The 19,337-nt window shown below is 36.4% G+C and overlaps 2 protein-coding genes across 6 annotated transcripts; one reads left to right on the top strand and one right to left on the bottom strand.

Annotated features, from left to right (window-relative positions):
• Positions 1-23: 23 nt before the first annotated feature.
• Positions 24-14,659, bottom strand: LOC113731718 (phosphatidylserine decarboxylase proenzyme 2-like). 2 transcript variants are annotated; one of them, XM_027257119.2, is made up of 21 exons: positions 13,867-14,659; positions 13,667-13,746; positions 12,099-12,123; positions 11,225-11,284; positions 10,579-10,647; positions 8,677-8,766; positions 8,543-8,593; positions 7,913-7,996; positions 7,489-7,580; positions 6,179-6,334; positions 5,982-6,066; positions 5,458-5,569; positions 5,018-5,118; positions 3,738-3,785; positions 2,716-2,862; positions 2,057-2,152; positions 1,858-1,932; positions 1,673-1,765; positions 991-1,077; positions 830-880; positions 24-352 (listed from the first exon to the last, which is right to left on the bottom strand). In XM_027257119.2, the coding sequence occupies exons 1-21, from the start codon at positions 14,092-14,094 to the stop codon at positions 203-205; spliced, it is 1,980 nt and encodes a 659-aa protein (XP_027112920.2). In that variant the 5' UTR covers positions 14,095-14,659; the 3' UTR covers positions 24-202. The 2 variants fall into 2 exon arrangements, with proteins under 2 accessions (XP_027112920.2, XP_071935784.1); XM_072079683.1 differs by lacking the exon at positions 2,716-2,862 and having other exon boundaries at positions 13,867-14,241.
• A 300-nt stretch (positions 14,660-14,959) lies between these two features.
• Positions 14,960-19,265, top strand: LOC113731716 (proteinaceous RNase P 1, chloroplastic/mitochondrial-like). Of its 4 annotated transcripts, XR_011840376.1 has the most exons (7): positions 14,962-16,129; positions 16,313-16,402; positions 16,631-16,812; positions 17,626-17,746; positions 18,696-18,764; positions 18,877-19,095; positions 19,181-19,265. XR_011840376.1 is itself a non-coding variant. In XM_072079684.1 (6 exons), exons 1-6 carry the CDS (start codon positions 15,005-15,007, stop codon positions 18,994-18,996), a joined length of 1,707 nt encoding a protein of 568 aa, XP_071935785.1. In that variant the 5' UTR covers positions 14,962-15,004; the 3' UTR covers positions 18,997-19,265. The 4 variants fall into 4 exon arrangements, 3 of the variants coding, with proteins under 3 accessions (XP_071935786.1, XP_071935787.1, XP_071935785.1); XM_072079684.1 differs by having other exon boundaries at positions 18,877-19,265; XM_072079685.1 differs by lacking the exons at positions 17,626-17,746; positions 18,877-19,095; positions 19,181-19,265 and having other exon boundaries at positions 14,960-16,129.
• The last annotated feature ends 72 nt before the right edge of the window (positions 19,266-19,337 follow it).

The following is a 19,337-nucleotide window of genomic DNA, read 5'->3' as shown; positions in this document are numbered from 1 at the left end:
AAAAAGGTAATAGGGAAATGTGATCACGGAAAACGACGTAATTTTTCGACGGAAACCGGCAATCCTTTCGAGGATAAAAACCAAATGCAATCAGCATACATTTGGAAAAAATGAAAAGTGCATGCATTCAAGCTACAGATTTTTACAACTTGTTAGTGAGGTTTAACTTTTCTTTCGATGGTACAGTCGTAGAAGAACACACTCAAGCCCGTAGAACAAGTTTTTCCATATTTGGTGACCCAACATCAGACTTCTTCTTAGTAGAGATTCCCAACTGCATTCCAACAGAAACTAAGGTCTCAAGTGACCTCTCGCTATTTTCCAAGAGGTCCTCATCTATCTTTACCCGGTCCTGAAGAATACAGATAGATTCTGGTATCAGCAATCAACGATTATTTTGAATACCAAAATGGAAAGTAAATCAATTTACAGAGTCACTGGACATTCATATATCAGGGGGAAAAAAGCATACTGTATCAGAAACAGACTAAAGACGCACTCTTCACAAAGCTTGCCTACACTATTGTGAAGCTGAGATTCTACTAAGATACAACATCAAAGTTGGAGAAAAATATGGAAGCAAGTCAATACAATATACAGGTAAACTCTGTCATTCCCATTCTTACAACAAAACATTTTTATTGACACCATGCTATTCAATGACAACACGAGTATGAGAAACACCATCCCACCACGTAAATTACATGCAATTAGTCAACAATAAGTGCATAAACCATAGACTCAAAAAAGACGAAGCTTTTCCTCAAGACATAACTGCAAAGAAACATATACTAATTTTATGCAACAGAAGAGGTTGCTGTATACTAACCTTTTCAAATACACATATAACAGTACTTCCACCAAATGAGAAATAACCAAGCTACAAAAATAGCAAAAACAAGGTCAGAATGCCAACCACATATTAAACAGATATACTTGAAAGAAAAGAAAGGAAAAGAAAAACAAAAAGACAAATGACATTAGGTGAACCTCGTCTCCTTTCTGAACATATTCACCCAGCTTCTTCGAAAAAATTATGCTGCCAACCATTGTCGCACCAATTGCAACAAATGCCACCTGCAAAGAAGTAGGGAATTCTTTGAGATATCAATACAAAATATTTTAACTTGTTTAAGAACAGCTATTAAGGTGACACAAACAGCAAACATCAGAACAGATTTTTTTGCACCCCATCAAGATGGAGCTCCAAGCCCCTGAGTTAGCCAGTACTAGGTTAGCAGCCCCAAATGCCCGTTTACTGCACATCTGTTCGCGGTAGCCATGCAACAACGGTAGATTGAATAGTAATCTTTTTGTATTATCTTAAGTGTCCATGCCTAATGATTGATGCAACTTTAGGTCAGGTGGTAAATTCTTCAAAGATATTAGGAGAGATCCCAGATTTTCCTGTCTTCTTAATATCTTATGCTATAGTGTGCTACTTGGATTCAAGCAACTTCCACCAAATCAGGAAGTACAGAAAGAGACCTACTTTTTGCACGTAAACAAAATTAGCTGGCATATAAACAAAGATTCTGCCAAAAGCAAATGATGTTGAACTAGGAATCGATGAAGAAAAGTTCTCATGTTAATTTTGACAAGAATGCCCCAAAATCTTCTATTATGCAAAGAAATTAAACACAATAAAAAAAATTAAATTCCTGCAACAAACCTTTCCAAAATCTGCTGTCGAAATGATACACACAACCCTCTTATTCTCTGTGAAAACGTTACAGTACTTGCTATTTACAGCAATTGGGTTTACCTTCAAGTTATGCACAAAAATGCAATCAGCAACATGGAAAGGCAAGCCCAAAATCAGAAATACCATACAGGTTGTGAACAAACTCAATTTACCGTATACAAGCATCCAGGTATATTTACAAACATTTCAATTGTTCCAGAAACTGGAGAGTGAAAACGATGATAGTCCTGCAATAATTGGACATTTTGTTTAGCAAAATGAATGCTAAAAACATGCTTGCAATTTATTCAACAACAAAACTAAATTGGAGATATCTTATCACAAACTAAACAAATTTGCTGCTGCAAGTACCTGTGGTGCCAACCGAAATATCACCAAAGTTCCTTCGATGAAGGCACTGGAACATGCTTCATTCCCCAAAAGGCCTCGAATAGAAAACTTTCGACCCTAAGGTAACATTTGAAATCAGAAAGTATAAGATACCATGCAGCTTGTTTATCTCTCAAGGGAAGAAAACAATTTCCGTGTAAGATCCAAACATTTACAAACATTATAGAGTCATAGACACTAAAGTTTTGCTATCTCTAACTCTATTACAGTGACAATCTATCTAGTGCCACATCAACCATTTTCCACAGTGTGTTTGTGAAAGAAAGTTTGCAATGTGAATCATAAAAACCTGGAAGAATGGCTTATGGGATTCAGATTTCACTATGCAAATATGAGGCAAAAAGCAACTACTACTCAAAATACAGTCTGTCAAACCATTTAGGAGTCCAGCCTTTCTGATTGAGAACAACAGGCTACAAATTGAACCCCAGAGGACCAATATTAATGAATTGGTTATCCCAAAATTGGCAATTTCTTTTTCATATTTTTGCAATATAATTGATGAACAACACATATGTAACTCCTTCCACATGTGGAAAGCACATTTACCTAAGACACTATGCGTTTTAAGCATTTTGCACTTATTCTGCAAGTATTTTTGAGAAAAAATTAAAATATACCTTAATCCAAAATCTTAGACTATCATCAGCAGTTTTAAATGCCATGAGACGACAATCAGCAGCACATACAGCAATATCATCACGCTCCATATGCGCTATTGGTCTTGCACCAGGTTTTAACTCTCTTATGAAAAATTCATTGAAAGTCTGCATACAGAATATTTTAAATTACAAGTGAGTAAGTTAAGGAGATGAGGCTTTCTGCAGCACAAAGAGTTCATAGCTCTTCTCCCATATGATAATTAAAATCCCATACGCATAGTAGCTGCATAATGTTAGGAGTGAAGAGATCCCTTTGGAGAGGGTTCAGAGACAATATGGAACTGAGAAAAATAATATTTGTCGATCGACAAAGAAATAAGCAATATATTAATTCACTTTTCTGACTATTGGAATTAAGGAGCTGCTCCAGGGGTGCAGAAGCTTCACTTCCAACTTGGAATGAGAAAACAAAACTAGAAGTTCAGAATCAAGAATTGGAAGTGCAAATAACCAAGCAGCTAAGCAAAATGTCAACAAAGGAACAAAGGAAAGAGAACTGAAGTAGATGCTACAGAAGGTGAACAAACAGATAAAAAGTATCTTAACATGGGTAATTCCACTAGTCAACTATATATATATATATGTATATATATAATACACACACACACACACACAATAGATGGGGTTCTCTACATTAATTAGCTGAATAGTTAAGATATACTATTTGCAATCCCAAGAAAGACTTCATTTAGCCGGCATATCAAATTGAATGCTTAAGTGGTCCAAGATCAACAAAGCCACAGCATGTTATCCATTTACCTGATTCTTTTTCTTTTCTGTTTTTCTACTCTTTCTATCTTTTGTTTTCTAAGTAGAGCTCTGATTTATTTACAAAGTCAAGGTAATGTTATTCACTAGGAAAATTCACGCAATGCTAGTCAATTTTTTCCTGAGGGACAGTGCACACACCATTTCTAATTGTCCCAGCCCTCTTAATATGTGCACAATGCTAAAGTAATTCTTTGCTTCATTTCACCTACCTTAAAATGCTCCAAAGGGTACTTGGCTTCATCCAAATTAAGTTGATCCTGTAACACAACAGTCGATTAGAATCAGTGAACCGAAAAGTCGTCCAAGAATTTTAATTTCACATACGTGCAAATGATTGAACTCAAACAATATTCCACACGAACAACAAAAGCCAGTTAAAAGAACCAGGTATCTAACAGAAATAATTATGCACAAAACTGAAGCAGCTCTATCATCCCACGTGTTGTATATGTATAAAGAACACAGAAAATGTCTCATAACAAAAAAGTTTTTCTTTGACATAATTCCTTATTCAGATAACTCAATTTTAGTTATACAGGTTTCCACAAAGTAATCTGTCTTCATAGTATGAAAATGGCTTTTGCATTTTGATAAAAATTTAAGATCTTATGTAAGCAGCCTAAACAAGATGGAGGATATGTCGACCAGAAAGCTGTAACTTTATGCATTTTTGAGTATTAGTAAGTCCTATCTGATTTATAAAACAGTTCTAAGAGTTTTACCTTCATCGTTTACCACCTCCCATCCTGACATAGCCAGAGATATGTGGTTAAATTACTGGCCATCCTCACAATTTTCCCTCTTCTTACAATATTAAGAAATATTGAAGTACTTTCAAACATATGAGCACTTATAAATTACAGCTTACTTGTCTTTCAATAAGCCAATCATGATTCTCAGCTTTTATTAGCCAATCAACACAAAATATTGCATAAATTTTCATGAACCAGAACATAGATGCAAGGAAAGAAAATGAAGTAAATCATTCTATCCTTAAAGATAAAATTACACCAGGAGCACATTAGACAAAGTGAGGACAAAGAGAGAAACAAAGAGAGAGAGATCAAGAGCTCAGGGTAAACTGACAGAAACTGAGACAAAAGGAAAGATAATTATGCTGCATATAGCACCAAGTTCCTACTAATAATAGTGAAAGCAATAACATCAATGATCTGATCTTGATCTTTTCCTGAGAACAATAACGAGACGTATTCAAGAAAATGACCCGGTGAATCAAATGAACCTCCCAATCCAGACATTGAAAGCTAATCCAGAACCATGGTAGCTAATCAAGAAAATCATGATAGTTAATCCAGAACCATCCAAGTAAATTTACGCAAGGTAAAAGTTTATGCAAGTCAAAGACAAGGCACAAATCACATGTTTAAACATCAGAGCAATGAACTTAATCCCCAACACAACAGCTATTAATCAAAGTCAAAACCAATAAAAAATATGAATATCTACTATTACTAGGAAGGACTCATGCCTTGAAAAATTCAACGAACTTCGGTATATCTTTTGCAGATTCAACAGAATCCATTTTTTTACCCTGCTTTTCTGACATGCTCTGCAAGATATCTTTTGCACCTACACACAAATTTGTATATAATTATAATTACCAAAATCATGGTACCAAAAGAAAACATGATGCTTTGTAGTGATAGAAACATTACAAATTCTTTATCTAATAAACACTAATCAAAAGAAAAGGTAATTAATCTGTTTCAACTATCAGACTCAAAAGATTTTGCAGTTTGCAAAAGCAATACACTGTAATCTTGACAACAACAACCCAAAAGATAGCTTAAAGACAAACCAAAGAGAAATATGAGATATGAGTATCATCTATTCCTTTTGAAACTGGCTTATCAAGTTTGATTTTGAGAATGCATGACTAGCCTAGTATGAAATCTCAAAAAGCAGTACCTTGGTCCATGACGCCAAGCCCAACTTTTGATTGATAAATGGCTCTCATTGATAAGACGATCTTGCTATCAATTAACTCCTCTACTAACCTCTTTTTTCTTCTATCAAAAACCTAATGATAAAAAGGTAACCCAATAAAGTGACTCATATGAAAAAAACTGATTGAAAGTAGCAATTCCTCGGCCAAAAGATACATAAGTTTTTCTTGCAAATAGTACATATCTAAGTGAACATACAGAAGAAAAGAAGAACCAGATCCTATAAGATATCCGCCTCCATTAAGCATTTATTGTATTTTCATTCTATTTTCTTTTTCTTGATAACAATCAATTATGTAGCTGAATATCTAACCACTAACCCACAATGAAAAAGCAGTCCCACATGATGAATAAAGGAGAGAGAAACTAAGCAGGGCATGAGACATAAAGAAGAGGTTCCAATACAATATACCTTTGTTTGAACAGCTAATCAACCCAGTCTATTCAAATTGTAATACATTATGAGAAAACCAAGTGAGAGCATACCAAAATATGTGATGCACTTGAACCAGACCTCAAACCAATGTCATAGGATGAGAAATGAGCCCATTCAGTTAGTTTGAACATCCACCTAAGTCCATAAAATGATTTCAAAATAGATTTTCAGACAGAAACTATAGAATCCTAATGAAAATGTTCTTTTATTGTCACAAGAAATAAAATACAGGACACAGGATCCTCACCCATTTGCTGCCTGCTTATCGATTAAGAATCCCCCAGTCATAACCTGATTTCCAGTCCCTTCATCAAAACACAGGGTCAAATGGATCATACTGTTCAGTCTATCAGGAACTTCAAGAATTTCGCCACATACTGGGCAGCAATTGATTAGTGGTTCTCTGCAACAAAAACCAAAGGATGTAAGATAAGAAACAGGGTAACATCATTCACATAGTCAAAACCAAATAGCAGGAATAAGACCTAAATGAGCAGAGCCTGATGTTGAAAGCTTGCCAATCAGAAGAACTATAGTTCATGACAGGACTTTATGTTCTAATAAAAGATTTGAAACTTAGTCAGGGCAATTAAATGCTCAAAAAACTAAATTATTACTAAGAGCAAAGATGAGCTCCTGCAGGTTAAATTTTTCTCTGAAGCAGAAGTTCTCCTATATAACGTAGTCAATTAATCAAAGCCTGACCAATTTGACACCTATATATCCTCAGATCAACTCAGTTAAACTATAAAGAGGGACTTACATATACACATTGTCTACAAAAAATTTCCTGAACAGGTATGTAGATGTTGAAACGGAAGTTCTTGTCCCCAAGACCCTGTAAGGTCCTTAGTTCAACTCTCAAGCCCTCCCTCCCTTTCCCCCTTTCCCCTTGTAAGGCTTGAAGTCTTCCATAGAACCAAAAAAACCAAAAAAAAAAGGATCTTCTTGGTGGCAAGTTCATTTTAGTAACAGGAGTCAGATCACTAAACATTAAGTCCATAGAATGACTAGTATTTACCAATTTATCAATCATGAAAATCATAACTTGCTGAGGTAAATTTTGCAGGAACAAGTAGATGTGTGCTCCTCTTAATTTAAGGAGTAAATATTAGCTTATACTAAATAATTAGGGGTGCACTCAAATGCAACCCACCATGTCACGAGCAGGATCCACATCTGTATCTTTTGTTAACGTTAAAAAGTATTCTCAAGGAGAACTTTACACAATCAAACTACCTACATTGTGCTTATTTCAAAGAAGCGGCAAAGACTGTAAAAATCGCTCCTGAAGAATAATTTTGCACAATTCTTTGTTTAGAAAAAGCAGTATACAAATAATTAACGTCAAGGGCAAGAAAAACTGCAAATAAAGAAGCTGAAAATCAACCTATAACAATTTCAAACTTTCACAATAACTTATAGGATCCAAGCAGGAAGTACCATAGCTGTTTTAAATGCATCAGCAACTTCCTTTGATGCAAAGTCCACTAAACGCAAGCATAAAGCAAAAGTTTTTATGAACACCAGGGCTTTTAAAAATTCTATATTGCTTACTTTTCTTGATGAACAGCTAGAAGCTCAGCCAACTCATCCATGCAGACAACACCGTCCCCATTCTTATCAGCAGCTCTGAAAAGCTCCTTTTTCTAGTAAACAAGGTCAATGAATTGCTAAGAAAATATAGTGCAATAAAATATAGTGCATTAGACACTATTGCAAATTAACATCTGCTGTAGATTTTGTTTCTTTGTTTCAAGATCCATCTAGTGATAATTATCTGCTTACCAACTATTACAAAAATTTGACACCCTAAATTCACTCCATTTAACATAAAGCATAATAGGTAGTTAACAGTACCATATAACTGAATTAGACCATTAGGAGGGCCTGCTTATAATGAAACTTCTTTTATTGGGAAAAAATTGGTCCAAGAAAAGCTGACAAACGGAGAAAAATACGAACTCTGGAAAACACGCACCTTATTAGCAGCCAGTTGATTGCCAAAAGCATCAATTAGATCAGAGAATTCATTGAATGAGAGATTTCCGTCTTCATTATAGTCCTGTATAATGTGATATTTAGCTTCATGAAAAGATGTCAGAGAGCAATAAGAATATATATACACTCCCCACTAGGGTTTGTTTGGATTGCTTCATATTTCCCCAATTTTATTTGCTTACATCATCTTTACAATTTCCAATACACCTTTTTATCTTCCCAATATCTTTTTATCTCACATACATCACATCACAAAAAGTGCTACAGTAAAAATATCCCAAATAATCCCAAATAACTTACAATCCAAACAGATATTAATTGCTCGAAGATTGCATGGTGATATACCCCTCATACCATAACGAATAACAGTAATTGATTGAGTAGGAATAATCACCCTTTCAACAAAAACTGACAGAATAAAAACAGGCATTGCTTGCATCATTCCAATGTGTGGATTTCTTCTATGACATATTATCTGGTCTTAGTTGACAATAACTATCAAAAAAATTTCCTTGTCTTTCACCTCTGTGTCCATTGCTCAACACTAGGCATAAAGCAAACAAGATATTTGGACACCAGGAACAACAAGAAACTATGGGTTATAACATACCACTATAGACAAGATGCGCCTAGCAAAATTCTTCTCTGTTTCCATAGGATCCTGTCAATGTTTGTTTAGGCATTAGATAGAAGTAAATTACGGAGAAATTCAAACTCAGTAGAAAAACTGCTTTACACTTGCACCTCGATGAAGCAAGAAAGAGTTATGGTGCCAACTATCGCTTTAGAAGATGGGTCGAACAAGTCAAATTTCCCAATGTCAGTATCACTATCCTGCATCACAAATTTTTTGGGAACATCTAAAAGCTTAAAAGCAAAGAAATCCAAAATGCATGTATGAGAGAGAGAGAGAGAGAGAGAGAGATGAAACATCTGGACAAATCTAACCCAGAAAAATGAAATAAACTTTACATTAGTTTACCCTTGTCATCAACTCAGACATTAGTCAATAGATGAACGTAATAATGCCGAAAGAATTAACAAACCTGAGCTTAATGACGAAAAAGAAAAAGGAAAGAGTTTGCTAAAGCAAATTAACAACTAGCTTGGCATCCCCCAATTATTCTGAGAAACTACTATCTTCATCTATTTAAACTATAATGCAAGATTAAAGAATTGTTGCTACAAGAATACTTTCAACTTATGTGCATTATAATCCATTAATGTAGAAAGTAGTACGAAGCACAAATGAAAGCTGCAGGCAAAATCATGAATCTGTTTTTTACATGAATGTGTTTTTTACGTCTATATGCGGCTGCTGAACCACAGAATTTATTGTCCTACAAAAAGATGGCGATTTGTCTTCTTTAGTTCTTTTAATTAATATTTGTTAAGCCTCCCACCATTCTTCTGCATATAGTACATGAATTACTTATAATCTAAAGTATTCTTCTCACTTCCATGTATGAAACTAAACCAATAAAACTGCAGCCTGTAAGATTGTATTTATCTGTTTATATGAGACATTCGCTTTTGATGCTGAAATTCCCCCTTCTAAAATGGTGTGTATGCTAAAATCCCCCTTGTCTTATAAAATGTCACGTTCACAAAGTAAACCTTTAGTAAATGTAAGAAAAGCAAAGTGATTTACATAGTCTTAATTAATATCCTAAAATGAGCTGATATAGTCGAGCCAGGAAACCCAGTAACTATTGCTTCACTTTTCCTTTCAAGTTACCAATGGTTGAAGCCATGCACACATATCTTTTTTACTTTTTTTTTGTGAATGATAAGTTGTTCAAGAATCCATATAGTATACCTCTTTACAGAAGTACATTCCAGATGTTATTTCCTTTCTTTTCTTTTGGTTATTCAATTATATTTCGCTGTTGTTTCTTATCTTCAAGAACTCCTAAACTCCAGCAAATTCCAACCACTTTCATAAATGTTTGCAATCCATCCATGGTTCTTTTTTGAGTTCATCTCTAACCCATGCTAAATATAAAACTGACTTTTCCAGATCAACAGTGTAGAAGTTTCATATAACTGGTCTATATTTCACTGGGTAACTGTACGTGTGCATGCACATTTTATAAATCTCATCCTAAATTTGAATCTATTATTCAATTCGGGGAAAATTTTTTTTCTCCATTAGGTGAGTGTAAATGCCCATAAACATGTATTAGAATGTTTAATAAGTTTTTATCACATCTTATTGTTTGACAGATGCCTCCTTGCCATAGGCTCCACATTCATGATTCTTTAATAACAGGCAATGTACCACCAAATATACAGGAGGGAGAGAACGAGAGAGAGGGAGAATTAAATTCTGAGTTAAGCTTCCTTAAATCTTTAAAAACTCCCAAAAAGAGTTAGAACAACAAACAAAAGAAGAAAGAAAGACACAAATAGTCAAATGGAGAAACAGAACTCAAAATGAACTGAATATTTATTTATAACAAGCTAGTTTTATTTACTTGAAAACATGAATGCACAGTAATCATCAAGATACTAGATCCTTTGTTCTGCATGACTGTCTAAGCTGAACTTGGAACTTGCAACATTCATCAAGTGTCCATTCATTTTCTTCCAGAAACATATAGTCCATTAAGGACACTCTCACCGACAGATGATGTATATTCTCACCTGAGTGAGGAATTCAAGTAGATCGATCTCACAATAGCCGACAAGATTGTTCTTGGACAATCTATTTGTCTGCATCACAGCAAAAAACAGTGAACCAAAACATACAGAGATCACTAGCCATTTGAAGATACAGCATAGAGAGACAACAAATAACAATGACAGTTTAGACAAAAAAGTTCGAACATTTTTCTGGCAATTAAACAATGATAGTTTAGACAAAAATGCTTAAACATATTTCTAGCAAATAAACAATGAAATTCAAAGTTCACGTAAGGTAAGGAAAAAGAAAAACTAAAAAAAAATGAAAATTGTTTCACGTAAGCATTCGAGAAGAAAGCAATAAACTTCTTCTTACTATAGAAATCTAAATAGGATAAATTTAAACATTGGGTATTTGCAGCCTCGCAAATAGGACCACTTAATAAAAAATTCAGCATCAGGAAAAGTTCTGCTCAGAGCCAAAAAAGAATAGGAGATTTCACAGGTAAAAAGAAATTCAAAACATCTTATATGGTCCATCACTTAATTGTCAGTATAGAGATTACTATCGATCAGTATCAGATCTACCAAATCTGACATGTTTCCCACTTATATCCAGAAGAATAGTCAAATACCAAACCTTGACAAAGGCACTGATTCTACACACCTCAAATACAGATATTCTTGCTATATGTGCCCCATTTTTTTCCAAAAGAAGCTTCTTCTCCTGTAAAGAAGAACATCACGATATTTATATGCAGTAATCGTGAAGAAAAGAGAAAACTTTGCAACCTAAATTTTCCCCCTAATGATTTACAGTATAAAAGCAGTTACTTTGGTTAAAAAGGCTGGATGCATAATAACTCCTGATAGGAAGTCAAAAGGGAGAAAGGAAGATTACAATTGCTGAAACAGTAATGAATCAAAAGCCACAGAATTGTACATAAAGACATTACTAACATAAGACCTCCTTCTCCTCCCCACCACCAGCTTCTCTCTAAAAGGTCAACACATGGTTTAGCAATCTTCTTCTCTCTTTATCAAGTAATAAGCCACAAATCAAGTGACAACACACATTAAAGAGAGAGGGAATAATACATAGAAAATTAATTTAAAAATTACATGATCTCAGTGACATTTTCAACATCAGTTAACCTTAGTGAACAAAAAACTAACTCAACTCTCTCAAAAATCTAGAATTCATTTTTCAGCATGGACAAGAGGATCCAAAACAACATCCTAAGGCTTCCCCAACTCCTGCTGAAAACTTACATCAATTCAAAAACAAGGAGACCACTGAATATCTTAACCAACGAAGTCATGTATCCTACAAATAGTCCCCTTTTTAAATTTTAACTGTCACCAATGAAGTACATTCTTCTAGAACCACAAATGCCTACATCAACTTGACTAAGAGTTTATGTTGACAGACTGCTCAGCAAATATGCTTTTGAAGTGAGCTAAATACATTGATGGATGAATTTATACTAGCTGCAATTAAAGTTCAAGTGCCAAAGACCATACTGCTTCAAGTTACTTACAGAATTCCATGTGGGCTCGTCAGTCCTGCTCAATCAATAAAACAGGGTCAGCACATGCACATGAAAAATTTGAATCTCACAAACAGAAGAAAACATCAAGGAATAACAATTTCAGTAGATGAGCAATCTCAAACATGTCCATTAGGTAGATAACGATTCTTTGTTGTTAAAAACACAAAACATGTAAGACAGGAGGATAGTCTAAGAAGAAACAAGTAATATAAGAATAAAATTTCCAAGTCATCACAAAGGAACATAATCAAATGACTCATTCTGTTTATCATGTCAATATGACATCTTCACCTCCATGTAAAGGAAAATTAACCTCTTAACCTATTGTTTCTCCCTGATTACAACTGCTCCAATCAAATGACTGATTTCCATTTATCACATTCACGTGACATCTTCACCTCCATCCAAAGAAAAAACACCCTTCTTAATATATAGTTTCTCACCAACCACAAATAGTAATTACAATAATCTAACACATTTTTTCAACCAAAAAGCCACTGAATTTTGCAAGCATAATGCCACAAAAATTTATAAGCAACAACTTTCCATCAATAGCAACCACCTGTTGCTATCTCGGGGAGCCCTTTCTATGATTTGCAAACAAAACAAATGAATACCAAAAGTTTTAAAAATAAAAAAAATAAATATCAAATCCTGTCTGTAAACTCCTATACTTGCGTTTCCTTGGGACGAGTAACTGAACCTTTGCTTGGCTGAATTAAGTAACCAAAATATCAGCAATAAGCCTGCAATCTAGATGACCTTCTCCAAGTGTGCAAAACCATCAGTCCCTGTTGTTGAGCTCAGACCTGCCATGCTGACCTAAGGACGATGGCAAGAGATTGCCACAGTGAGACTAGCAAAGTCCTAGTCTTAGCCTCTAGTCCACAATGCCAATTCATCCCTGTTGGCTCATGACCTACCTATGAGCGCAGTGTCTCACAAGAGAAACTTGGATCCTACTCCCAAGTCACTAAACCTTGCCTAAGGAGCAAAGGCTACTGAGACCACTAATAGTCCTGCGAGCGCTGAGGGCCTTAAGACTGAAGGCAACTGCAAGATTGCCCCAGTGACTCCCACAAGACACTTGGTCACGCCTCCTAGCACATGCAGGAATATGCAGACTATCAGTAGCACTCTATGGCCATGATGCTTCGACTACTTTTTACGCTCGATAAGGGAGAGAATACAAGACAAATGGAAGGAGAAAATGGATCCTAATTTGAGGACTTCATCAGATGTAAAGAAGAACTCATGCTAATATTCTTCCATTTAGTGTTTCTCTACCACCAGCAATCGGACAAGTCATATGAGGTTCTAATCCCACAAAAATCCAACAATAGAAAACCCATTTGCATGTTCCACCAATCTAACCATCTAATCCAAAGAGATGAATCCTGTATGTAGGGATTTACTATTCCCTATATGCTAAACGCCAGAAATAATCTAAATATCTCTCACACTAGTTTTAAGCCTAGATCATTTAGCATGCACGGTTAAGGCATCATACTCAAAAAAATAAACACAGACAAATTTTTTCACGACTACTACTTAACTGATCAGTTACACGAGTTCTAAATGTCTGCTCTCCAAGAGTAACACAAGCCAGCCATTTGTCCTTGAATTGCATTTCAGCCTTTCCAAAAAAATAAAAATCAGACTAAAAGTAAACACCGGTAATAATCATAATAAGTACTAATATTAATTGATATATAGTATAAAATGAAGAAAAAAGAAACTTGAAGACGGAAAATACAGTGATGAGACGAAGAAGGGCGATGCCCGCAAAATCCTCTTCTTTGAGGAGTTTAGTGAGGTTATGTGCAGAGGAGACAGTGGCGCCGGCATGGCGGTGGTGACGACGGAAATGGGAGCGGCTTAGATGAAGCTTTTTCTTGATCCTATCAGCCCGAGAAGAACCATCACCTCTTGCTGATTCATCTGAAGACGACTCCATCCCGGCTTTTGAATTGCCGTGACCCATCTCTAGTCTCTAATCAGTAGTCACTCACTGCTGGTCTGGTGCTGGTCGCTCACTCAAATGAGCTTGTGGTTGTCAGTTGTAACTATAGAGATATTTTGGGGGCAGAAACCACGGAGTTTAGATTCCAATCCAAGTAATATCATCCTACATAGTGCAGAGCGCGGGAGACAAGCGTAAGTGGGATGAAGACGGGTGATGGAGAAAGTTCTCGACTTGTTCTTCTCTTGGCGGAAGACACCACTCAAAATTTTCTTGGCTGCTTAGGATTACGATTTGACCATTGCCCTGAACTGTACCCTTTGCCTGGACAACTTTTTCAAAGTCAAAGGCTGGCCTCAGAGTCCTTCTGGGGATATTCTTGTTTAGGAGTTAGGACACAATGGCCCAATGGGTTGCAAGATGGGCGCGATTTAGGTAGGATGAAGAACATATAATCTATTTCCGTTGCCTTTAATCAAACATGCAAATTAATGGAAAATGGCAAAGCTTACATGGTTATGGGACTTTATCGCATCAAGTTCATGGAGGAGGAGCTTCTGTTTTTCTTTGCAATAGCAACGCCTTCAATTTTTTTTTTCCTGTCAAAAGCAACGCCTTCAATTGGACTCGTAATAAAATCCATAACCTCCAACCTTTCATCTGACAGAGCCAATCGGTATATTCTGGCTTGCTATAGCACCTTGTCATCTACAAATTACATAACATGTTACGAAACTTACCGCTTAAATTTCCACTGTAATTTAAGTTAAACGTTATGGGGACGATACGTGGAACTTGACGCATTTGAGGACACCTCAAATGCATAGTGAAAGTAATCTATTTTTTGTCTTGTTAAAAAAGAAAAGGTGTAACCTTTATATACCTTGCGCAATAGTGAGAATGAGCTACAAGTCTCCCCACTTTCCCAGGGATGACGCATCGCATGGCTCTGATTAAAACCTCTCCTCTCTTCCATCTTTTCTGCAAAACCCCTTCAGCCCTTTCTTCCTACACAGGTCCCAACTGTTTCAAATCCCTGAAACCCATAATGATCCATCCTAAGTTCCAACCCCAGAATACCTTTTCCATGACAAAGACTACCAATTTATGCACCACATCAGCCATCCTCCAAGGCCCCTCCTCCTCTTCTTCAGCAGTACCCCATAAGTCCAGGAAGAAAGCCCGCAGCGAATCCCCAGAAATCCTGCTGCGTTTCAAACTCGATCAGTGCTCTAAGCGCGGTGATTTAGGCGAGGCCCTTCGCATTTACGATGAGGCAAGGGCCGATAATGTTCCCCTCAGCGTTCACCATTATAATGTTTTGCTTTATTTGTGCTCTGCTAGAAGTAATAGCAGCGACGATATTAGTTTAGAAAAGGGCTTTCAAATTTTTAAGCAAATGGGGTTGGATAATGTTGTCCCAAATGAGGCAACTTTTACTAGCGCTGCAAGATTAGCAGCTGCTAAGGAAGACCCAGAAATGGCTTTTGATTTGGTTAAGAAAATGGAGAGTTACGGGATTGTTCCGAAATTGAGGTCTTATGGACCTGCATTGTTTGGGTTTTGTAAGAAATCAATGGCGGATAAGGCTTTTGAGGTTGATGCTCATATGGTTGAGAATGGTGTTTTAGCCGAGGAGGAGGAGCTTTTGACCCTATTGAGGCTTAGTTCCGAGGAAAATTTAGTCGAGAAAACTTATGAATTTATGCATAGGATGAGGTCTACAGTAAGACAGGTATCAGAGGAGACTGCAGGTGCTATGGAGGATTGGTTTAAGTCAGAGACTGCTGCTGATGCTGGATTGAAGAATTGGGATGTGGAAAAGGTGAAGGAGGGGATGGTGAAAGGAGGAGGTGGCTGGCACGGGCAAGGGTGGCTGGGGAAAGGGAAATGGAGTGTGGTTAGGACTGAAATGCAGGAGAACGGAGTATGTCATTCATGTGGAGAGAAGCTTGTTTGCATTGATATTGATCCTAAAGAGACGGAGAATTTTGCTAATTCAGTGGCTAAACTGGCTTGTGAGAGAGAAGTAAGGGCGGATTTTGTGAAATTTCAGGTATGATGTTACTTTATTGAATCTATAGGTGCTTCAGTGGAATGATATTTGTGTTTGCTGCTTTTTCTGTATTTTGCCCCTATACGGTTAGTTGATCCAGATAGCTGCTATATGCTTTTATATGCTTCAGTCACTTATATCGATAGTATTTGTCATACTAATATGGAAGATGCACCCTCATAGGAATGGCTCGCAAAGCATGGACCTTTTGATGCAGTGATAGACGGGGCAAATCTTGGCCTCATTAATCAAAAACATTTCAGTTTCCAGCAGGTAATGAAAGATCTTTTTTTTCATTCCTGTGTTAGTTGTTGGAGAGCAGTAACAGAGTAGTTAAACCGGAGTTTAGGGGAGTTAAGGGGAGTTAAGTTTATGGGAACTTCATCTCTTGAATTTGTCATAAAAAGCACAAGTGGAAACATTAAATCTGTTGAACATCTTTATACATTGAGATTGTGTTTCAACGACCTTTGGCCTTTTTCAAATTCTTTCTTGGTACAGCTGAAACATGTTGTGAATCAGTTACACCAAATGAGCAAGTCAAATAGATTGCCACTTGTTATTTTGCACAGAAGCCGCGTGTTTGGTGGTCCTGCTCAGTACCCTAATAACAAGAAATTGTTGGAGAGTTGGAGAAATGCCGGTGCACTTTATGCTACTCCTCCTGGTTCAAACGACGATTGGTAATATTCATTTCTTTTGCCTCATGTCTTATACATTTCTAACACCAATTCCGTCTACACAGGAATTTAAGTTTTAGTTTTGATTACTATTCTTTGTTCTGCTTGCTTCAGTGTTTAATCTTGAGCTGCATATTCTAGAGTTTTCTATAATGCAAATTCCTTTTAGAGGGTTCTGATTTGCTTTGCTGATCTTACTTGAATTGTCTTGAAGAGCTGAGAAGCAGATGCATCCGCTGAGTTCCAACTTGAATAAGACAGCTAGTACTTTTGTTTTCATTTGACACGTGTCCAAGATCACTCAGATGATAATCAACTGCAGTTGTTGCAAAGCTTATGTTTTCCTGAAGCACTCATAACCAATGGAATAATTGAAGTTGTAAAAAACCCTATCATGATACTTAGGTTCAGTTATTACTTTCGTCATCAGCCAGTGATGATAAGCGGCTAATGATCTTCAACACAAGGGTTGTTATCTGAGATACAATATAAGTTCTGATACTACCACTTGTTGCTCAGAGGTTGAGATAATTTTGGTTTTATTACTTCATATCAAGTCCAAGTCAGTCAAACTTCATTAGTATGCTGAATTTTGGCTCCAATATGCAGAATTCCTTTGTCAAAAACTTGTTTTGTAGGATTTCTGCTGCATGTACTATGTCCCATATGAGTCAATCAGTTACGAGTTCAAGGTGTTTGTTGAGACTATAATTATCATTCAGTCAGAAAATTATTTGGTGATGAATTCCTCACGTTGCCAATTCTTGATGAAAAGCTGATGGTTCTTAATCGTGTTTTGCATCTCATATTTTCCAGGTATTGGTTATATGCTGCTGTTAGTTGTAAATGTTTGTTGGTGACAAACGATGAGATGAGGGACCATTTATTCCAACTACTAGGGACTAGCTTTTTCCCACGATGGAAAGAGAAGCATCAGGTTTTACCTTTTTCCTATTAACTTGGAATGACAGATAACCTTTAGATAAACTGTTAACAGACAAGAAAAGAGAAAACTGATACTCAATAGTTTCTACTATCAATCATTACCTATTGCATATGGCTGTCCTTACTTGGTTGTACTTCTCTTACCTTAGACAAAGTTGACGGAGTCTTTTTTTTTTTTTGGTGGGTTTGAACAAAGGGAGGAAGTAAATGGATAGATCTTGATTGGTTGCCAAGTGCAATGTCCTGGGTATTTTTATTATTGTGCAATTTGAATGTGTTCTTTCATCTTTGAAATTTGAGTTTTGGAAAAATCTTACAGAAAAGTTAGTCATTCTTCTTTGGTGAGACTTTCAGCTGGATAAAATAGACGACCATACTTGTGACATGGACAATTCTGCACTTTCAAGGCAAACATGATATATTGAGACTTTCCACTGAACTAATTGACAGCTTGTATGGAATTTATGTGCTATATATCTTGCTCATGGGAGAACAATGTACTTGTACTTTTCCATCAGAAACTCTTTTTTTTTGGGGGGGGGGGGGGGATTTTGTTGGTATTAGTCTGTTGAAGTTCGAAGCCCGGGAAATCCAAATTTGACGTATGAAAAATAAAAGCCACAGTCCACGCGGGGAGTTACATTGGTGGAAGTAAAGAAGTAAAAAAAAGATAAGTCGTGGAGTTACAAGATCTATACTTAGGTTGAAAGGTTTTGATCTTCATGTAGCTTATTATGTTCATCTTCCAAAGCCATAGCTGAATTTCAATCTTTGGAAAGCTATTTATTTACTTTGTGTCTCATGTTGATGTTTCCTTTGGTGGCAAAAACGAAAAAAAATCCTGATTCTATTGGTTTAGTTAGTATCATGTGCGGACAAATTTGTTCATCAGTAGCAGATAACAGTTCCTCATTGTTGTCTTTGATGTTGTTAATTGGCAGGTGAGATTAACTCCCGCAAGACCTGGACTTACCCTTCATATGCCTCCACCTTATTCGATAGTTATTCAGGTGACTTGATATGCAACTATCTTTATTCTGCTAGACCTCTGACTCCTGCTATCTTCTCATGTTCAAATACCATAATGTCATGGGTCTTGAAAAATGTGTATTGTGATGGCAGGAGTCAGAAAACGGTAGTTGGCATATACCTACTGTCGCAGGAGATGACCTTGAAACCCCAAGGAAATGGGTGTGTGCTACCAGGACAAAGAAAAAAAATCTACATTCCATCTTCAGCTGAATACTGTGACCAAATCCATTATGGTTCATATAAAAAGGAAGGAAATGAAATTTCGTATCAAGGCATCTTCGTCTGGTTCCTATGGCAGTGCCTGCAGCGGTAAGAGCAAGAAATGAGAAGATTTTGTCCTCGGTGTTGGCCATTCTTGAAATTGCATATAAGATTAGTGTCCCGTGAACTGCAGATGTTCCACATGAGCTTTGGAAGTGGCAAGAATCAAAGTGCAGTAAGCCTGACAGAAGAGCGCAAGACATCGAGAACCAGCCAAAGAGGAGCAACCTTGCTGTACAGAAACAAATATATTATTGCTTCTTCAACAACTATATAGTCCATAACTTTAC

Source organism: Coffea arabica, chromosome 2e (genome assembly GCF_036785885.1).
Source record: "Coffea arabica cultivar ET-39 chromosome 2e, Coffea Arabica ET-39 HiFi, whole genome shotgun sequence".
Classification (NCBI taxonomy): domain Eukaryota; kingdom Viridiplantae; phylum Streptophyta; class Magnoliopsida; order Gentianales; family Rubiaceae; genus Coffea; species Coffea arabica.
This window is presented reverse-complemented; position numbering and strand designations above follow the sequence as displayed.

Coding starts and splice junctions, on each gene's coding strand:
- LOC113731718 (XM_027257119.2), bottom strand. CDS start 14,094: ATGGGTCACGGCAATTCAAAAGCCGGGATGGAGTCGTCTTCAGATGAA. Junction 7,581..7,912: donor ATCAACTGGCTGCTAATAAG/GTGCGTGTTTTC, acceptor CTTGTTTACTAG/AAAAAGGAGCTTTTCAGAGC. Junction 1,078..1,672: donor CGACAGCAGATTTTGGAAAG/GTTTGTTGCAGG, acceptor ACTTCTTTGCAG/GTGGCATTTGTTGCAATTGG.
- LOC113731716 (XM_072079684.1), top strand. CDS start 15,005: ATGACGCATCGCATGGCTCTGATTAAAACCTCTCCTCTCTTCCATCTT. Junction 16,403..16,630: donor AACATTTCAGTTTCCAGCAG/GTAATGAAAGAT, acceptor TTCTTGGTACAG/CTGAAACATGTTGTGAATCA. Junction 18,765..18,876: donor CTTATTCGATAGTTATTCAG/GTGACTTGATAT, acceptor TTGTGATGGCAG/GAGTCAGAAAACGGTAGTTG.